Source organism: Clupea harengus, chromosome 11, assembly GCF_900700415.2.
Source record: "Clupea harengus chromosome 11, Ch_v2.0.2, whole genome shotgun sequence".
Taxonomy (NCBI): Eukaryota; Metazoa; Chordata; class Actinopteri; order Clupeiformes; family Clupeidae; genus Clupea; species Clupea harengus.
The window spans coordinates 8,019,597-8,037,734 of NC_045162.1; the positions used below are offsets into that span (position 1 = coordinate 8,019,597).

At 43.8% G+C, this 18,138-nt stretch overlaps 2 protein-coding genes and 1 non-coding gene across 3 annotated transcripts; all 3 read right to left on the bottom strand.

Moving 5' to 3' along the window:
• Nucleotides 1–1,163: 1,163 nt before the first annotated feature.
• On the bottom strand, nucleotides 1,164–9,718 carry mios (missing oocyte, meiosis regulator, homolog (Drosophila)). Its single transcript, XM_012818144.3, has 11 exons — nucleotides 9,508–9,718; nucleotides 7,472–8,828; nucleotides 7,187–7,285; nucleotides 6,594–6,848; nucleotides 5,101–5,270; nucleotides 4,944–5,009; nucleotides 4,604–4,762; nucleotides 4,266–4,418; nucleotides 3,378–3,582; nucleotides 2,665–2,794; nucleotides 1,164–2,313 (listed from the first exon to the last, which is right to left on the bottom strand). The coding sequence occupies exons 2-11, from the start codon at nucleotides 8,766–8,768 to the stop codon at nucleotides 2,223–2,225; spliced, it is 2,625 nt and encodes an 874-aa protein (XP_012673598.2). The 5' UTR covers nucleotides 8,769–8,828; nucleotides 9,508–9,718; the 3' UTR covers nucleotides 1,164–2,222.
• Nucleotides 9,719–9,999: 281 nt separating this feature from the next.
• trnae-cuc lies at nucleotides 10,000–10,071 on the bottom strand. Its single transcript has one exon. It is a non-coding gene; the product is annotated as a tRNA-Glu (tRNA).
• Nucleotides 10,072–15,088: 5,017 nt separating this feature from the next.
• LOC122133293 (zinc finger protein 664-like) lies at nucleotides 15,089–18,003 on the bottom strand (the record flags this gene model as incomplete). Its single annotated transcript, XM_042709174.1, has 3 exons — nucleotides 15,089–15,092; nucleotides 15,815–15,868; nucleotides 17,579–18,003. Coding segments are annotated over 3 exons (483 nt in total), but the record flags the coding sequence as incomplete, so codon positions are not given.
• Nucleotides 18,004–18,138: the final 135 nt, after the last annotated feature.

Sequence of the window (18,138 nt, forward strand, 5' to 3'; positions counted from 1 at the left end):
AAACAATAACAGAATTTCCTCGGATAGTAGGCTGTGTCCATACCTCACTATAGATGACAGATGGTAGCTTACGACTGAAACTGGTTAAAGCACATGGGCGGGTTGCAGCTGCATTTTAAAACTGCACGTGATTGGCAAGTGCAATTGTACAGTATAACTTTTCATTGGTTTGTGTGAATGTCACTACCACGTGCTTCGCCAGTAACAACGTTCAATTTTTTTACGGAGGTTGGGTTAACATCTTACTCCCAACACTGTTGGCTGGGCTGGAAAGATAGGAAATAAATGAACTGCTGAAGTGTGTAGTGAAACAACGTGTTCAGTAATCCATAACATAGTTAGGAAACCAAGCAGTATTAAAAGATATTAAAATATGTTTGGTTACATGGTCACAGAAATATTGTGAAGGAGCTAAATAAAATAGTAGTACTTTGTTCTCAGGCAGTATTTATTGGTTGAAGACGACAGATATGGAGTAGGCCTACTGCATAGCATACATGTTCCAAAGTTGTTGGGGTTTTTCCACAAAAACTCAAACATTACAAGCTTTCGATAAACCCATGTGGTTATCACAATACACTTGTACCTCACAATGGAGTCCTTCAAAAGAGACACCCCGAGTGCCATACACTAGCACCTTGTCCTACCACTCCATGACTAAGTGATTATTAAAGTAGCTCAGGGCCTGGCCTCTCACTCACAATGCCTTTATGAGGCTAGGCAGGGTGGGGTAGATAAAAGAAGGTGGGGTGCGAGGAGAGGAGCGAGAAACAGGGAAAAGAACAGACTCACAATGCATATTCCACACTGCCACCGCACAGAGAAGAACGAACTCCCCCTGTGACTGAAGCGTGGTATGCATATGCAGAATCAGTGCTTAAATTGGGCTGGGGCGGGAAACAGAGAACCATATCCCTCCCTGCCCCCTCTTTAGTCAATAGGGTTCCGGCAGCTGAAATTCTTTATCCGGGGAGAACAATCTGGAGGGTCTGCCTGGAGTGGCGAGCAGCTGCCGTTTTCAGACATTCTTTCAGGGCCTCTGGCCAGCATTAGATAAAGCTCAGACACAGAACTCAGTTCTTTTTACTCTATTATAGTAAATGTGACATGCTATCCACATGCACGCTCATAACTGAAAACATCAACTGTACACCAAGACAAAATGAACTGAAGTCAGCTGAGATTGTGTTTATTTTACATGTAGAGACCTTGAATGTTCCTCTGGCATGATGGTACATTTGCTTTTTTAACTTTTCTTTCGGTTATTTTTATGTCAACAATGTGTTTCTGTTTGTTACAGTATCCTTTAGAATTACTTCATTCATTCGTTCATTGTCTCGTCATTGTCAATGTCACTGTCAAGATAAAGCCCACTTGCCTCCATTGTCTTGTGGTATTCTCAGTAACTGGTGAGAAGGGCAATATACACCACTCACTGCTGAGGGAGATGAGGCCATGATAAACATACGCCCCCTAGTGCTTAAGGTTGGAGCTACATTCATAAAAAGTGCACTCATGCACCTATGAGTGCTATATGAGCACTATACTGCTACAGAAATAAGTGAATGTGGAAGTGGATGCCAAATGTGGTCTGTATTTTGATGCAATGGATATATATATATATATATATATATACATGTATGTATATATATATATATATATATATAATCAAAGCATTCCACAGTGAGAGGAGAGGTAGAGCTTGCCTGATTGTTTCCATTTCAGTTGGAAGATATGCTTCATTTTGTTATAACTACTGAACTGTAAGCACTCAGAGAGCCTTTTTCATCGCTCTAATGTATGCGAACACAAAGCCTCAGTCAGCAAAGCTATAACTGACCATCTGACTGAATTATTTTCAAAAACACATTATTACCGTCAGCACCCTTATCAGTGTTTTTTTATCAACTCACTTGTCATGGTGTCTAACAAACATTCTCAGAAATTCACAAACTAGCATGTCATGAGAAATAGAACTGAATAGCACTCAAAGTCAGAGGCAAGTTTACAATTTACAAACCAAGGCAGAGATTCAAGCTTGGATTAGGCGTCAGCTTCGTAAGCAGCTAATAACCACCTCATCACAGGCTTAAAAGTGCTTTCCATCTCTTTTGTTGCAGACAGAGATGGTTACTTTTTGTGGCATCTGTATTTGTGTGTGTGTGTGTGTGTGTGTGTGTGTGTGTGTGTGTGTGTGTGTGTGTCTCCAAACAGCACATCTTCTAGGAGCTATCTGAAGGCACAAGGTTCCCGGTGGTGTCCAGCTGCATACATTTACAGGTACAGGCCGAGACTGGGCATTCACTGTGGTCTCTGCAGATAGAATGGGGTGGGGAGGCACACAAAATTATGACAAATTAACCTAAAAGACATCCTCAGATAAAGAGATCTTGTTTAAAGAGAACAAAGTGTTTCCTTCAGATTAACCCAGTATTCGAAGTGGTTCCTCCAGATAAATCCAGCGAATCTCTCGAATACAGGCTTAAATGTGGAGGAACCACTTTGTAAACACTATTTCCCTTAAATTTCCCCTAAATTTCAGAACTTTCACTTTCAGTCCAGTATGGTGCATATTGGCTCATATATACACTTTTATTTATTATTTAAGTATTTTCATGTGTGTGACTAAAATTAAAATGAAATGAGCGTTAAATTTGGACTCACCTGAACCAACTCAGCATATGACCTGCATGGCCTCCATGACGGCAGTTATGGCACCAGGTGAACCAGTTGTGAAACTGGGCGAGCTTCTTATCCCTGGTGAGGTCCACTTTCTCATCCATCTTCCCAGAACCTTTCAGATCAATAAAACCCCAAACCATACTTAGACTCTGATATACACGCATATGCTTTAGTACCAATTACATATATGATGTGAACGTGCACGCTGTCTGTGCCTGGAAGCGGTGTGAGTGAGTGAGTGAGTGAGTGAGTGAGTGAGTGTGTCTCCGGAGTATTCAAGTACATGCTTTTACAATTACTTTTACAAAAAGCATTACTTTTGACCCATTTTTTCTGAATAACTGCTGTCAGCTATGGTTTATGTTTACAATTTATCAGCCATAAATCCACATAAATCAATCCAAATGTATTTGTTTGTAAATATACCAGTGCCATGTGTGTCATACAGTATGAGTGTGTATAAATGCATGAATGAGTGCGAATCTCTATATCTATAATATAATATCTATATGTCTGTGTTACTACACGTGTGTGTGTGTGTGTAAGAGACAGAGTAAGTACTGTGCATGTCAGTGTGTGTATGGTGTGTGTCTGTGCGTGTGTGTGTGTGTGTGTAAGAGACAGAATAAGTACTGTGCATGTTAGTGTGTGTATGGTGTGTGTGTGTGTGTGTGTGTGTGTGCCTCGGGCAGTACCGGGGCAGCTGGATACGGGTGTGCCCATGTTCATGAGGCAGAGGGCACAGCGGGGCAAGGGCTTGCGGCAGCCGGGGCAGCTGGTGACCTTTGACTTGGTGGGGGAGCCGCTGACGCCGTACTGGCTGAAGCCGCGGCCCTGGTGAGGGATGGCCGAGCAGCTGTACGAGATGGACTTCCCACAGAAGTTACAGCTCACAAACACCTGCAGGAAGAGGCAGCCACATATTCATCATCACTCACATGTACGTGCATTACATTTAATAATAATAATAATACATTTTATTTGTAGCGCACTCTTCATTCAAAGGAATCTCAGAGTGCCATACAATATTGACACGGCTGTACAGCATTATCTTGTATATACCGTACTTCAAGCAATCCAAGCTTACTGCACTTTGTTGTACTCTTTTTTTTGTTTATTGTATCGTTGTGTTGTTATATGTTGTCCCTCGTAGCAGCGCTCCACATTTTGTTGTATGCAAATACAATGACAATAAAGGCTTTCAATTGGCGCAGATGACTCATTAAAACAGAGTTTTAATCCAGATTTAGTAACACAAGGCAAGCTCTACCAAATGGTTGAGCAGACAGTTAAAAGATTAACAGACACTGAGATGAATAATTAACAAATGATATTCCATACCATAGCCACAAACATAATGTTATCTTATCTGCACTATATACTGTACATAGTAGATGTTTAATGTAAAATAAGAGTAAAGAAAATAATCTACTGCATTGGCCCAAAAATGGGATACTGCTATACCAAGAGAAAATAATCTTAAACATGAAGCAGCGATAGGGGAGAATGCTCATGAAGATCATGAAGATTATTATTATTATTATTATTATTATTATTATTATAGGAGTGACAAAGCCACTTGCCTGAGCGAGAGGCTTTGAACTGGGGTCCAGCTTGCTCCTGTGAATGTCAAACTCAGCCCTCTTGTGCCAAAATCTCCAGGCGTCCAGAAGGTTCCGGTAGTTTTCGATCCAGCACTGGACGCGAGTGTCCTTCACTACCTCCCCTGGGGAGCCCTGCGAAAGGGGAAACACACCAAATGGTCACTCATCTTGTGATTTAACACATGAAACCCACCGCAAATGTCATGTAACTCATGTAATGGAAGCAGTTCAAGGCGACACTGGGAGAACATTTTCACAAACAAACAAACAAACAAACAATAACACAGATTTAATTGAATAAACACAACAGTCCCAACCATGAGCAAGCAGAAGCTGGCCGTCTGCACGTCTCCGGTGTGATCCACATAGCTCTCCATCAGATCCACCCCATCTTTGGTCAGGCCCGTCAGTAGGATGCCCTCCAGGTTCCCCGCCTCCTTCATCTCATTGGTCAGTTTATCTATGTATCGAGGTAACTGGCAAGGAGAATGACATTTGGAAATATGAAGAGTAAGTTACTCCTACACACATTACAACAGACAGAGAGAATCACACATCAGTTATACCTGTACATATACGGCAACAGTGGTTTGCCAAAATGTCCACCAGAGACGTGGTGTTTGAATATTGATGATATTGTGCTGATTTGTTAGTTACCTGAGTGTCATTGAGAAACATACAGGCGAAAGCCACCCTGTCTCGGACTGCTACACTGCTCTCATACTGCGGAGGAGTCAAAGAGGACAGATGGATTAGACCCCTTTGCGGACTTTCACGGCCTCTATGTGTTTGTACACACCCTCTCTTCACATACCAGTACACCATCGTAGGCCCCTGGCTCGCTGGTCAGGAAGGCGAACATCACACACAGATAGGGCTTCTTCAGCTGCAGCCTCAGCGAGCTACACATCTCCCTCCACAGGGAATTCTTCTCGTCCGTGTAGCCAGACAGGGCCATGGCCACCACGTTCAGGTTCAGGTCCCCTAATCCAAACACAGGTGAGAAAAAAAACACTGGTGTTGTGCTTTGCCTTCTGTAAGGGATCGCAGTAGATTCTGCCAGAGAATATGACAAACTATGACAATGCAGCCGTTGTAACCACCAAACATGTGGTCACTATAATCTTCCAAAACGGTCATCACTGGTCACAAAGGTGAGGTCCACACCCAGGCATCGCTCAGACACCTGGGGTCAGGAAGCAAACTGAGGGGTGAGCAACACCCACCAATTGTAGTTTGGGGTAGGCCACTGAGAACTCTCTCAGGCATAGGGGCAGAGGAACTTAATTATCATACAAAACAACCACCACAACAACAACAACGTTGCCAGGTCTGTTTGGATTATAAACCTAGTTCATTGACATTAAGAGCCTAGGTGAGCTCTTAAACAGTATATTTGGCTTTGAGAGCTTGAGATGCTTGTGGTTCACACCTACACTGCTAAATACACCTACACTGCTTCATTACTGCTCTTTACTGGAAAAGACAGATTGCTGCTTCAACCACCAGAACATTGTCCTCACTGACACATTTCTTTTCACACAAAAAATATATATGCACTTGTAGTAAGTGAATTAGTGAAAGTGAATATTATGGGCTGCCTCTGTCTGACTTGTGTGCTAATAGGCTGCATGGGATACATCCAGAAAAGGACACGGCCTACCTTGTGTGCCAGGTGTGAACTAGCTACTCGGTTTACACAAAGCATCTAATTGCTTTTGTGTCTGCTGCCTCGCTCATGTTCATTAGAGCACACTGCTCAAGTATTCAGCCCATTGAAAGACCTCAGTGTGCATAAACAATTCATTTTCCATCTTCAGCTAGGATAAAGCAACATATTTTATAATACTGTATATCAATCCTCCTAGGAGATGAAGACACTGAACATTTTATTTAAAGTATACTTCTGAAGAAAAGAAAAAAAAAGAAAAAAGACTGATTGCCATTAAAGACTAAGAATGAACTTTCCTTGAACTACCACAATTGAATTACAGTTGAAGAGTTTCCAGGAATGGAAATGTTAAGAGGTATTCCAAATGTAACCTGATCAAAACCTTTTCTTGTCTTCTTGAACACAGAAAACACAACTATTGCTTTATCAGTTGAACCAGCGATTATTCGCTTCACATCTCCAACAGAACCCTCAAAAACTCTAGCGACATCCATACCCTTTTCGGAGGAGAAGGTCTCTATGGTCTCTTTTTCCTGGCAAAAACAAACCCATTGGGCTCTTCTTTAAAAGAGGTTTACCACTTATTCTGAGGGGAATCTACTCAGCTACTAGCGAAAACTCTAGCAACGTCATACCCTTCTCTGAAGAGGCCCCTCTGTTGAGGATCTGGATGGCGCGGCGGATGTCCAGGTTGAAGAGGGCCACGGCAGCAGCACGCTCCCACTCGCCCTCCTGCTCCAGGGACTTAAGGAAGGGCTCCACGTCCACCTCCGGCCCCCGGCCGATCCAACCGCACAGCTGCAGCGCTAGGCTGCGCTCCTCGCTGTTGTACCGCGCCACGTCCGTCTGGCGGTCAGAGCCCCTCCAACAGCGGCGGTTTTCAGTAGTGCCTTCAGGAAGAAAAAAAAGAGAGAGCAGGTCACAGCAAGCTCCATTATCAATGCAGATTTAAACAACTATGTTCAGAATGGCATAGAGGTAGGGTAGGGTGGCTGCTACCAGGTATCACATGGTGTACAAGCTCCTAATATCTTTTATGTATGCATAAACAAGCCTCTGAACAGTCTTGTGTTAAAGGGCCTCTTAAATAACATTTTGTAGTGCTTCTACAAAATGGTTGTAGTTCCGAGATTCATAGCATTCCACACTATATTTGCTACATTTCCATCAACATTTTTCTTTCTGTGAGGAAATGTTCAAACCATGCAAGTCAATCCAGGGAACTAACCTGAACTGGACTTGACGATGTTCTTGATGCCTGAATATATCAGGGACTGTTTGCTCCCTTGTTGCTTTTGCGCCAGGTCTTCAGTGTATTGCTTCATAAGTGAACATTACATAGGAAAACGGACGCGATGAAACTTTATACAGTGGTGTTGAAGGAAACATGGAGTCGTGTGGTGTAGCAGTGTCTGCATAATATGGTAAACAAATAATAATATATAATATAATAATGTATGACATCTGTGCAAGACAACAGAGCAAGGCACTGGGCTCCAGCAGTAAAGGATATAGTACAGCGTGTACCACAGCGACTTGAGCTGGGGGTCATCCCCTCCGGCTAGCAGGTGGTTTCTCCACACCTGCACGGTGTCGTGGCCGTAGCCGTTCTGCGCTCGCTGCCTCATCTTGGTGGCGATGTCCCTGTCCCTCTCCGCTGCACCCTCGGTGCACTCGTAAAGGTGGCGCCCACAGGCCCACATCAGGGAGGTGGTGGAGCCCCATGCCAGCGAGATGCGCTCGAAGACAGTAAAGTCGGTCATGGCACGGTTGGGCGACACCACCACCATGCGGTTCTGGGCGGACGGGTGCCAGGCGAAGCTGCTGATGACGCTGTTGTCGCTGCAGGGCTGCACGCTGCGCTCGATGATGGTGGGCTCCGTCTCGTCACCGATGGGCGTGGGCGCGTGCTGCATGTCGTACAGCCGGATGACGTTGCTGTCGCGCGTCAGCGTGGCCAGCAGGCCCGTGCGCGTCGGGCACCACGCCACCTTGGTGAGCGGCTTGGGCTGCTCGGTGAGCGTCAGCACGGGCTTCTCGAACTTGCGCAAGTCCCAGATGGCCACCTGGCCCTCGAAGAAGGAGGCCACGCGCTCGTGGAAGTGCGGGTCCACCGTCACGCCCTGGATGGCCTTGGTGTTGACGAAGGTCTTCTGGCTGGTGTTGCGCAGGTCAAAGATGGCCAGGTTGCGGTGCATGCCGGCCAGCAGCAGCTTCTGGTCTCGCGGAAGCCAGCAGAGGGAGAGGCAAGCATCGTTCTGACCCAGTTCATATAGAGGCTTGGTCACCACCAAGCCCGAATCGGTGTCTCCTGATGAGAGACGGATCTTCTCCATGGGCACCGAAACATCCGGTGCGTATTTGCTACTGATGTCCCAAATAAGGACGGAGAAGTCAGCGCGGTGTTTGTCCAGGCCAGCGGCCAGCCAGTTGCTGTCCCAGGGGTTCCATGCCAGTGTGTTGCACTGCCGCGCATGCTTGGGCACAAACTCCTTCCCCATCAGCTCCTTACACTTGGAGTTGGGGCTCTGACCCAGGCTGGTTAGTACTACTCTCCCATTGGCCTGACCAACTGCCAGAAGACACTCAGGTTCATGCTTGGGGTACCATGCAACACATTTCATGTAAGGGGTGTCCGAGTTGATGGCTAAGAGCGTGGCCGCTGTTTCTTCGGATAGTGGCAACGTTCCTGCCTTCCTCTCGGCACTCCCAATAGATCCGATCCGGTACAAACTGAGTTCGGAGTCACAGATAACATATCGATCCACATGATGTGGAGACCATAGAATGTCCGGCTTGGAACCACTCATGTTTACAGTTAAAGCGTCACCACTCAGGAAGGCAGCTGGTTAAGAATACCATATCCAGGGCTAGCGGGTAAAAAACACATCATGTTATGACAAACAACATAGCTTTCATGTACAGTTACAGATATCAAGTTCAAATTAATGTCTTAAGAAAGACCATGCAAACCAAGAAAACTGTTTATCAGTGTTTACACAACAACTTCAAGACAGACCATAACTGACAACAGAAATGAACGGACAACGATGTAACCTTATGTTGCGGAAAACTAGAAGAAATTAAGACAGACCTCATCAATCCATACATAGACAAAAGGACTGAAAAGTGTATGCCCATGGTAAAACCGTTAATAACCTTAACGACAGCTACACATAGGACAACTTTAGCCTTTGACACTGGCTAGCTTATGCTTCTGGAGAAACCAGAGAATTTCTAACAGGGCTCTGGAGAAACCAAGCTTTAAACCAGTTATTCTATATACCTTCGGGAAAATGTTACAAAAATAGTCAGTCGAGGCGTTGCTGCATGATTTCTTCAGTAAGCATGTGTCCCATAACACTACTGACTTACCAAAATGGTAGAAAATGGTAGAAAACAGAATACTATCCAGCTAGCTAGTTAGCTAACGTTAAGTTAGCCGATGTTAACTTGCAACTTCTTCAGAGTTAGCTTATTAACATTATTGCTAATTGACAATAGCAGCCAAATATTTGGAAGATGTAAACAAAACAAGACACTACTTACAATTCACTTCGTACATGGCTATATCAAATCTTGCTTTTGTGTAGGATTCAGTCCATCTAGGAGAGTTGGGAAAGACATTGCTGTAGTAGAGTGCCAAGCCCCGCCGCGTGACAACAGCAACAACAAGGTTACAGTTTTACTACCGGGTTGAATGGATGACTTTTTAATGATTTTTTTTTAAAAACGATTTAGACTTGAAAAAAATAAGTACGTGCTAGTAACAAACCTGGGTAAATCTACACAGAGTAAGTATTAAGCCTCCTAAGAGTCCCTATGGTCTCTTTTCCCTGACAAAACAAATCCATTTGGGCTCTTTAAAGAGGTTCTGAGAGAATCTACCCAGGGTTTTCACTAAATCACGCACTTGGAATACCCACCAGTGTAACCACTCCCTGTCTGATTTGCAATCTGGTATTACAAAGATGGTTGCATGGATTTTAATAGACTATGACAGTCCTTATATAGATAGATGTGACAGATACAAAATATAGCTTCCCTGACCGGGAATCGAACCCGGGCCGCGGCGGTGAGAGCGCCGAATCCTAACCACTAGACTACCAGGGAGGGACACATTCGTTGAGTATGAACCAAATTTTGGAAAAATTCCTTAAATTGAAATTTAGTTTTTGAATCGATTAAATTCACATTTGAACTTTATCAGTCCCTGCTATGATATATGGTGCAAGAAAAGTGTTCTTTAAAAAAACTAAACAAAATATTCCCAACATCAATACAGTTGGGCCACAGACAGAGCATGTTGTACTGTGAAGGAGTGCTCTTACGGATCCCGGGCACAGTATGCAACGTGTGTTGCGGACGGTGCCACCAGCCAATTGTGCACCGTTGTTGTATGCCACCCTTACTATGCTTGTATAACTAAAATCCCCATGCACCAAGTCAGCCAACAGACAGCTCACGTTGTACTGTGAAGGGCTGCTTGCGCCAGCTGCTAGAGCAGGACCGCTCGGGTCTCGTCGGCCAATCCTCGCCTTTCAAATCCATTCTCAGTATCCAATCCAGCCGCGGAACGAGAATGGACCTGGGCCAATAGCGGCGCTTCTCTTCATACTCGAGAACTTGGCTTGAACTTGTGTGACGTTACGTTGCCAAGTTACGCAGACGCAAGCTCCTCAAGATGGCTGAAGCTACGACAACTCGTCAAAGTCAAAGTAAGTAAGTAAGTAACCATGACATGTTTTTATTTTTCTCTTAGACGGACACACGTTTCATTTCCATATTGTATTGATTGACAAGCCTAACTAACGTTAACGCTTTCACTAAAGATACGTGCACCGATGTAACGGTTACATTATGAACTAGATTATGCTTCCAGTAAAAATTTAACTTTGCAGTAAATAATGCACAGCTAAATTTCTGCTAACGGTGGGACTCGAACCGGGAACTTTGGGGTCAACTCTTCTCTCATAAATGCATATATGTATTGAAATATTCAATGTAGAATTATCCATATCTCACTAATATAAGGTTAATAAAAGGTAATATGCAAACAAATTGTGATTTCCAATAATGAAAATGAGCTTTGCATGAAATAATGCAAACCTCAATTTCTGCCAACGGTGGGACTCGAACCTGAAACCTCTGCGCTCATATGTTGAGGGAGCAGCTCAGGCACACTCGCACACCAATCCTCCATGACTAAAGTTTTTTAATGTTGATCTACATCATAAATTATTTTTAAAACATTAAACTTCTGTTTTTATATACATTACTATGAGCGCAGAGGTTTCAGGTTCGAGTCCCACCGTTGGCAGAAATTGAGGTTTGCATTATTTCATGCAAAGCTCATTTTCATTATTCATTACAATTTGTTTGCATATTACCTTTTATTAACCTTATATTAGTGAGATATGGATAATTCTACATTGAATATTTCAATACATATATGCATTTATGAGAGAAGAGTTGACCCCAAAGTTCCCGGTTCGAGTCCCACCGTTAGCAGAAATTTAGCTGTGCATTATTTACTGCAAAGTTAAATTTTTACTGGAAATCACAATTTGTTTGCATATTACTTTTAATTTACCTTATATTAGTGAGATATTTATAAATCTACATTGAATATTTCAATGCAAGTTCATGTACAGTTATGTGTGAGGTACTTTAATTGTTTCACAAAATATTTGTGTTCCAATTAATACGTCCTTCTATTCACAAAGAACAATGTATAAATCTTTGTTGTAAACAAACTTTTATTTGCAATAACAAATTCAACAACAACAACTATAGCATAATATATATATACAATATAATAATATATATCAGAAAACATATACAGAACTATATACAGAAAGTGTGAAACTGGGAGGGAAAGGGGTTGAGGGGCACTAAGCCAGTGTCCATGCCTCTGGGGGGGGGGGGACAATTTATTCATTTATTTTTCATGCATTTTTTTTTAATCCTCCAACCACTGCTCCTTGGGAACAGCCTCTACAGAGGGGCAGTATATAATGTCCTTGTACTGGCTGTGTCCAGTCTCCGCTGTCCTGAACTGCCCGCATTTCTTGCGCGTGTTGCGCAGAACACCGCAGGTCCGTTTTCGGACTGGAGCAGGAGCGGCAGAGGAGAGGCTGGCACCCAGAGCCTGTGGAGCAGCACCCAGCACAGGCCCCTGTGAGGTCACTGGACCCAGCATGAACAGCTGAGGGCCCGAGGGTGGAGCAGGGAAGAGTTCTCGCTGGGGGCACGAGTTCACAGCCGCCGGTGCGACGGCGGACGATACCTTCCTCTTCACCTGTGCCTGGCCCACGGTGCTGCCAGCCTGGGGGTACTGGTGAACTGGGCCTGGTTGGGGGGGGTGCAGATGGTGGGCACACATTAGCAGGGAGGAGAGGGTCAGTCGCCACAGACAAGTGGCTGGGCAGGTCCAGTCCTTGCACCACCACGTTGCCCTGCCTCTACACCCTCTTGTTGTGCCACTGTACCAGGGTGGGTGGTGTGGCTCACGTCTACAGCAGCCCGTGAGAAAAGACAAAAACATGAGTGTGAATATGTATGACAGGGCACAGAGGGAAAGTAGTAAGACAATAAATATTCCTGACCTGCTGGTTGGTGCGGGCCAGAGAGAGCTGGTGCCTCAGCTCCACCAGATACTCTGCCATGCTGTCAACTCGGTCCATGCCTGGCACCCCAGAGTCATCCACAGCCTGAGAAAGAAAAAAAAACATAAAAACTGATGAGTGACAGATTTTGTAAACAGATGTGGGACAAAATGCAGATACAGTGATTTTACTTCTTTACACACAATTATGAATGTACATAACCCAGACTCATCAGGAGAGGCTTGGACACCTGGCTGCAGCATGGTGGAAGCAGTCAGGGAGGAGCTTGGAGGCAGCAGCAGTCAGGTTCCCCACCCACCAGTTCCTGCAGCAGCCCCTCAATAAGGCTGATGGCGGCCTCCACGCCGCATGTCCTCCTGCAGCAGTACTGGCTCAACTCCCTCCTACTTATTCTCCTGTCCACCAGAAGATCAGTAAGGGCTAGCACCCCTTCCTGCCTGAGCTGCTCCCTCAACATCTGCCGCAACAGAGCGAGGTCCCCTGCATCCCACTCAAAGGTGCATGCAGACAGGCAGCCCATGAAGGTGTGGTAGAGCATCGGTGGTGGTGCCGCCGACAGCCCGCCTCCTCATGAAGTGCCAGGTGTACCTGGTCTGCAGCTTACTCGCCCCCTCACTCACGCAGCGGCCACAGTCCACGTATAGCAGGACTGGGGGTGGAACAGCTGCTTGGTGGTACCGCTCCATCACTCCATCCTGTCCAGTCCCAGCCCCTCCTGCACTGTCACGACACTGGTTAGGATCTAGCCAACCTCGTTGCCAATGGAGGTCATCCAAAGAGCTGTCCCCCTGCCACGGCCAGTCAGCTTCTTTGTGATCTGAAATTTGAAAACAGTGATGTTTAATATTACGCACTTTTTTTCCCTACAGCAGTAAGTGTATGTAGAATAAATACACAGCACACATTTATAATAACTGCTTATAATTTAAATCAATGTTATTAGCTAACTAACTAGAACCATACAACAGGTACAATAAGCAAATAGGTACAGTAGTCAACAAGTAAACACTGAATGTGAGCATGCTTTGAACAATACACTGAGACACTACAGCACATAAACATACACTATTGTACCGTTATCGTTATCAATAGCAATCATATTATGCATGATCAGTTACAGTAGTTGTATGATATACGAGAAACGACGCTTAACACCGCTGGTGTACAGTACAGGTACAGTACAGGTACAGTAGTCAACAAGTAAACACTGAATGTGAGCATGCTTTGAACAATACACTGAGACACTGCAGCACATAAACATACACTCCTGTACCGTTATCGTTATCAATAGCAATCATATTATGCATGATCAGTTACAGTAGTTGTATGATATACGAGAAACGACGCTTAACACCGCTGGTCAGGCGTTATACACAGATAGCAAGCTAACTAGATGGTTAGCTTACTGATACAAGCTTTCAACAACTACTTTAATCACTGCCAATACTCGGCCGTTTGGCTGTTTCAGCTCAGAGTAACATTATAGTAGTTACACATGGCTGTTTCCATTCATAACAATGTTGTAGTTATAAGACGTAGCATAATCTAGTTCATAATGTAACCGTTACATCGGTGCACGTATCTTTAGTGAAAGCGTTAACGTTAGTTAGGCTTGTCAATCAATACAATATGGAAATGAAACGTGTGTCCGTCTAAGAGAAAAATAAAAACATGTCATGGTTACTTACTTACTTACTTTGACTTTGACGAGTTGTCGTAGCTTCAGCCATCTTGAGGAGCTTGCGTCTGCGTAACTTGGCAACGTAACGTCACACAAGTTCAAGCCAAGTTCTCGAGTATGAAGAGAAGCGCCGCTATTGGCCCAGGTCCATTCTCGTTCCGCGGCTGGATTGGATACTGAGAATGGATTTGAAAGGCGAGGATTGGCCGACGAGACCCGAGCGGTCCTGCTCTAGCAGCTGCCGACTGCACGGCCAGCTAAATGTTTCAGCTTCAGTCAACCACGTCCGCAGATTCTAAAACATTTGGGCCAATCACGTTCGCACAGTCTAAAACATTTGACCAATCACGGCAGAAATCCTAGAGAGCGACGTCAGGCACGGCCGTTCTCATCAGCGTTTCCATTGCTAATGTTATCTGTTAGTGCTGTATGATATAACTTAAGTTATAATTCCTTTCACCCGTTGTTTTATGTTGTCGTATCGATGTATTTAGCCATCTAGCTACGTTACAAACACTCCATTATCTGACTGGAAGTTCGCTATATTAAGGGGGCTTTTACGAGGGCTATGAATGAATAAGAATGAGAATGTTTGGACTGTGAATCAGTATTTTCTACACGATCGTTTACATTCAGATGTATAAACGAATATATTGGGAGGTAGTCATATGAATACAGTCTCTTTTACACATGTTTAGGTAGCTACTCTCACTGTTGAATTGGAATTTCACTCGTTCTCATCAGCAAAGCCTTTGCTAATGTTATCAGTGACTTTAAATACACATGGTCCCAAAACATTCAGTTCTTCTCCTCTTAGAGCTCAGCTTCACACATATAGCTCAGGAACAGAGTCACACATGTAACAACCAGATTTACTTCAAGAGGTCATTTGCTTAAACAGTAATAAGGAGTTCTGTTCCAAAACTACCTAAAAGCCATGCAAAAACCTTGCAAACACCACCAACAGCCCAGTTGACACCGATAGAAGCTTGCCAACACACTAACTGGTGTCTTTTGGCAGTATAGCTAGCAATATCATGCTGTGAAAGCTTTTCTTCAATTTTTGCTGGGTATTCTAGCCCTGTATACAGACCTACATAGAGCATATCCTGGATGGCTAATGGGAAAGACACAGGTGTTTATCTGTCCTTCACATGACCATATGCTATCAAAATGAATTTGAGGATGGTACCAAAACTAGTTGCCTATAAAGCCATACCTCAAAAAGTGTAAAATTGTTGCATAATGTTACTTTAACTGTAATTCTAACTCTAAGATCAACAAGGGCATAAACTACATATGAATCATAAGACATTGTTTCTGATTTTCATTCCACCACATCTCTTGGGGGGAACATGGTCACACTTTATTCCTCAAACCCTGGCACAAGTGTGACCTATCATGAGGGCCCAAACCCGGTACACAAGTTGTGACCTACTATTAGGGAGCATCACTTCCACATCCTCTCTCTGTGTCTCTCTCTCTCTGTGTGTGCCATATGGTTTCGGTTTCAAAATAGCTCCAAAGATGAGAACTTTGAGCAAACCTCTTCCCACACGCAGAGCATTCATGAGGGTTCTCCCCAGTGTGGATTCGCTGAAGTCAGTACAGAACACACCTGTGGTTGATCTAATGGCTGGTTGCACCTGTGGGTTTTGGGGAAGCTTTTCCCACATGTGGAGGACTACTACAAATTTTCTCCAAAGTGAATCCTGTGATGAACCTTGAGCTGTTACTGTAAGATTTCTAAAATCATGAGCATTTGCCTATTTGTGTTATTTCATGTTGGATAAGATCTTAGGGTGCAGGGAATCTCTTGTCACTTGCACTGATTGGGGCATTTCTCCTGTATGTATCTTTCAATACTTCTTCACATGTGGTCCTCCTAACGAGCCTGCCGGCATTCGTGATGAAACCACTACAGATGATCCAGCACGAGGCGGCACATCTGGTGTTCAACCAACCAAAGAGGGCACACGTCACCCCGCTTCTCATTGAGCTCCATTGGCTGCCTGTAGGTGCTCGCATTAAGTTCAAGTCACTTATGCTTGCTTACAGAGTGATTGATTGTTCTGCTCCCACCTACTTAAATGTCCTTGTAAGGGCAAATGTTACACCCAGGATGCCGCGCTCGCCTCATGAGTGTCATTTAGCCCTGCCGTCTGTGCAAGTACGTCAATCCAGACTATTCTCATTTGTAGTTCCACTTTGGTAGAACGAACTACCTAGCACTACCAGAGCAGGGGCGTCCCTCTCTACCTTTAAGAAGCTCTTGAAGACCCAACTCTTCAGAGAGCACCTCCCTTCCTAAACTTGCACTTCGACTAGTACTTAACTTGCACTTACAGCAGTTACATTCCTGCACTTCTTTTTTCTATTTCTTATGTAAAATAGTATTTATTGTAACACTAGGTCTCGTTTGCTTGTAGCTTGACTGTTCTCTCCCTTGTTTGGACAACAGTGTCTGCCAAATGACTAAATGCAAATGTAATGATTAAAAGCTGTTCCACACTTAAAACCCTTGTAGGCCTTTTCACCTGTGTGTATGCTCTGATTAACCTAAAACTCTTCATCAATTCAATTCTGATCTATCAGTCTTATTCATGTAAAGAAGGTTTTTTTTAGTGTGTATAATAGTGTTTCTAATAATAATGATAATGGACAAACAAATGAAGTAAAAAAATCGTCAAAGGAAAAATATTTTAAAATAAACTGACAAACCTTTCAGTAAAAAATGTATGTAATGTACCAAATGAAAAAGAAAAAAACAACAATAAATGTTAATGTTTTATTCATTATTTACAGTTATGTGGTATTATCTCATCCTTCACTACCCGATTACTACAGTGAGTGCAGAGTCTGTTTTCTCGAGGTAGCCATGTTTGTCTGTGTACCCTTTTGACAATGACAATGCTTTGTTCCCTACCACCCTTTCTGTGCACCCCCACAACGCCCCGAGACTCAACACATATTTCAGCTGTTGCCAAGCTCACAGCCTTCACATGATGATCTATTTATGACCTCATATCTTGAAAGATGATGCAAACAACACTTTTGCTTGTCCTTGCGCTACTAGATGCTTCTAGATTGTAGTTTGTATAAAAGCACACACACCCCTCCTCAACACCATCACACACTTGAAAAACCTAGGTTTCAATCTCTACCCAAACACATGCTTCTTACACGAAGAAATTAGATGTAATCATGTACATCACATGTTGTTTAAAACTCATTTAATCAAACATATTTAAAGAAAAGATACTTAATCAAGTATTATCAGGGCAGCGCATCAGAACCGTGGATCCTCTGGTGTGTCTTGAGATGATATGTTTGGCTAAAGGCCTTTCCACACTGAGAACACTGATATGGCTTTTCCCCAGTATGGATCCTCTGGTGTGTCTTGAGAGGACCTTTTTGGCTAAAGGCCTTTCCACACTGAGAACACTGATACGGCTTTTCCCCAGTATGGATCCTCTGGTGTTTCTTGAGAGCAGACATGTGACTAAAGACCTTCCCACACTGAGAACACTGATACGGCTTTTCCCCAGTATGGATCCTCTGGTGTTTCTTGAGAGCAGACATGTGACTAAAGACCTTCCCACACTGAGAACAATGATACGGCTTTTCCCCAGTGTGGATCCTCTGGTGTGTCTTGAGATGACCTATTTGGCTAAAGACCTTCCCACACTGAGAACACTGATATGGCTTTTCCCCAGTGTGGATCCTCTGGTGTGTCGTAATGTATCGGAGTAAAAGTTTCAGTTTTCTTTGCAAAATGTAGCGAAGTAAAAGTAAAAGTAAACAGAAATATGAGTAGTAAAGTAAAGTACAGATATCCCAAAAAACGACTTAAGTACAGTAACAAAGTAT

What these genes read in the sequence shown, in the direction of transcription:
- mios (XM_012818144.3), bottom strand. Translation starts at nt 8,768, where the DNA reads ATGAGTGGTTCCAAGCCGGACATTCTATGGTCTCCACATCATGTGGAT. An exon ending in CATCGTCAAGTCCAGTTCAG is followed by an intron (nt 6,849 to 7,186) that starts GTTAGTTCCCTG and finishes TTCTTCCTGAAG; the next exon opens with GCACTACTGAAAACCGCCGC. An exon ending in GGGCCTACGATGGTGTACTG is followed by an intron (nt 5,010 to 5,100) that starts GTATGTGAAGAG and finishes ACTCCTCCGCAG; the next exon opens with TATGAGAGCAGTGTAGCAGT.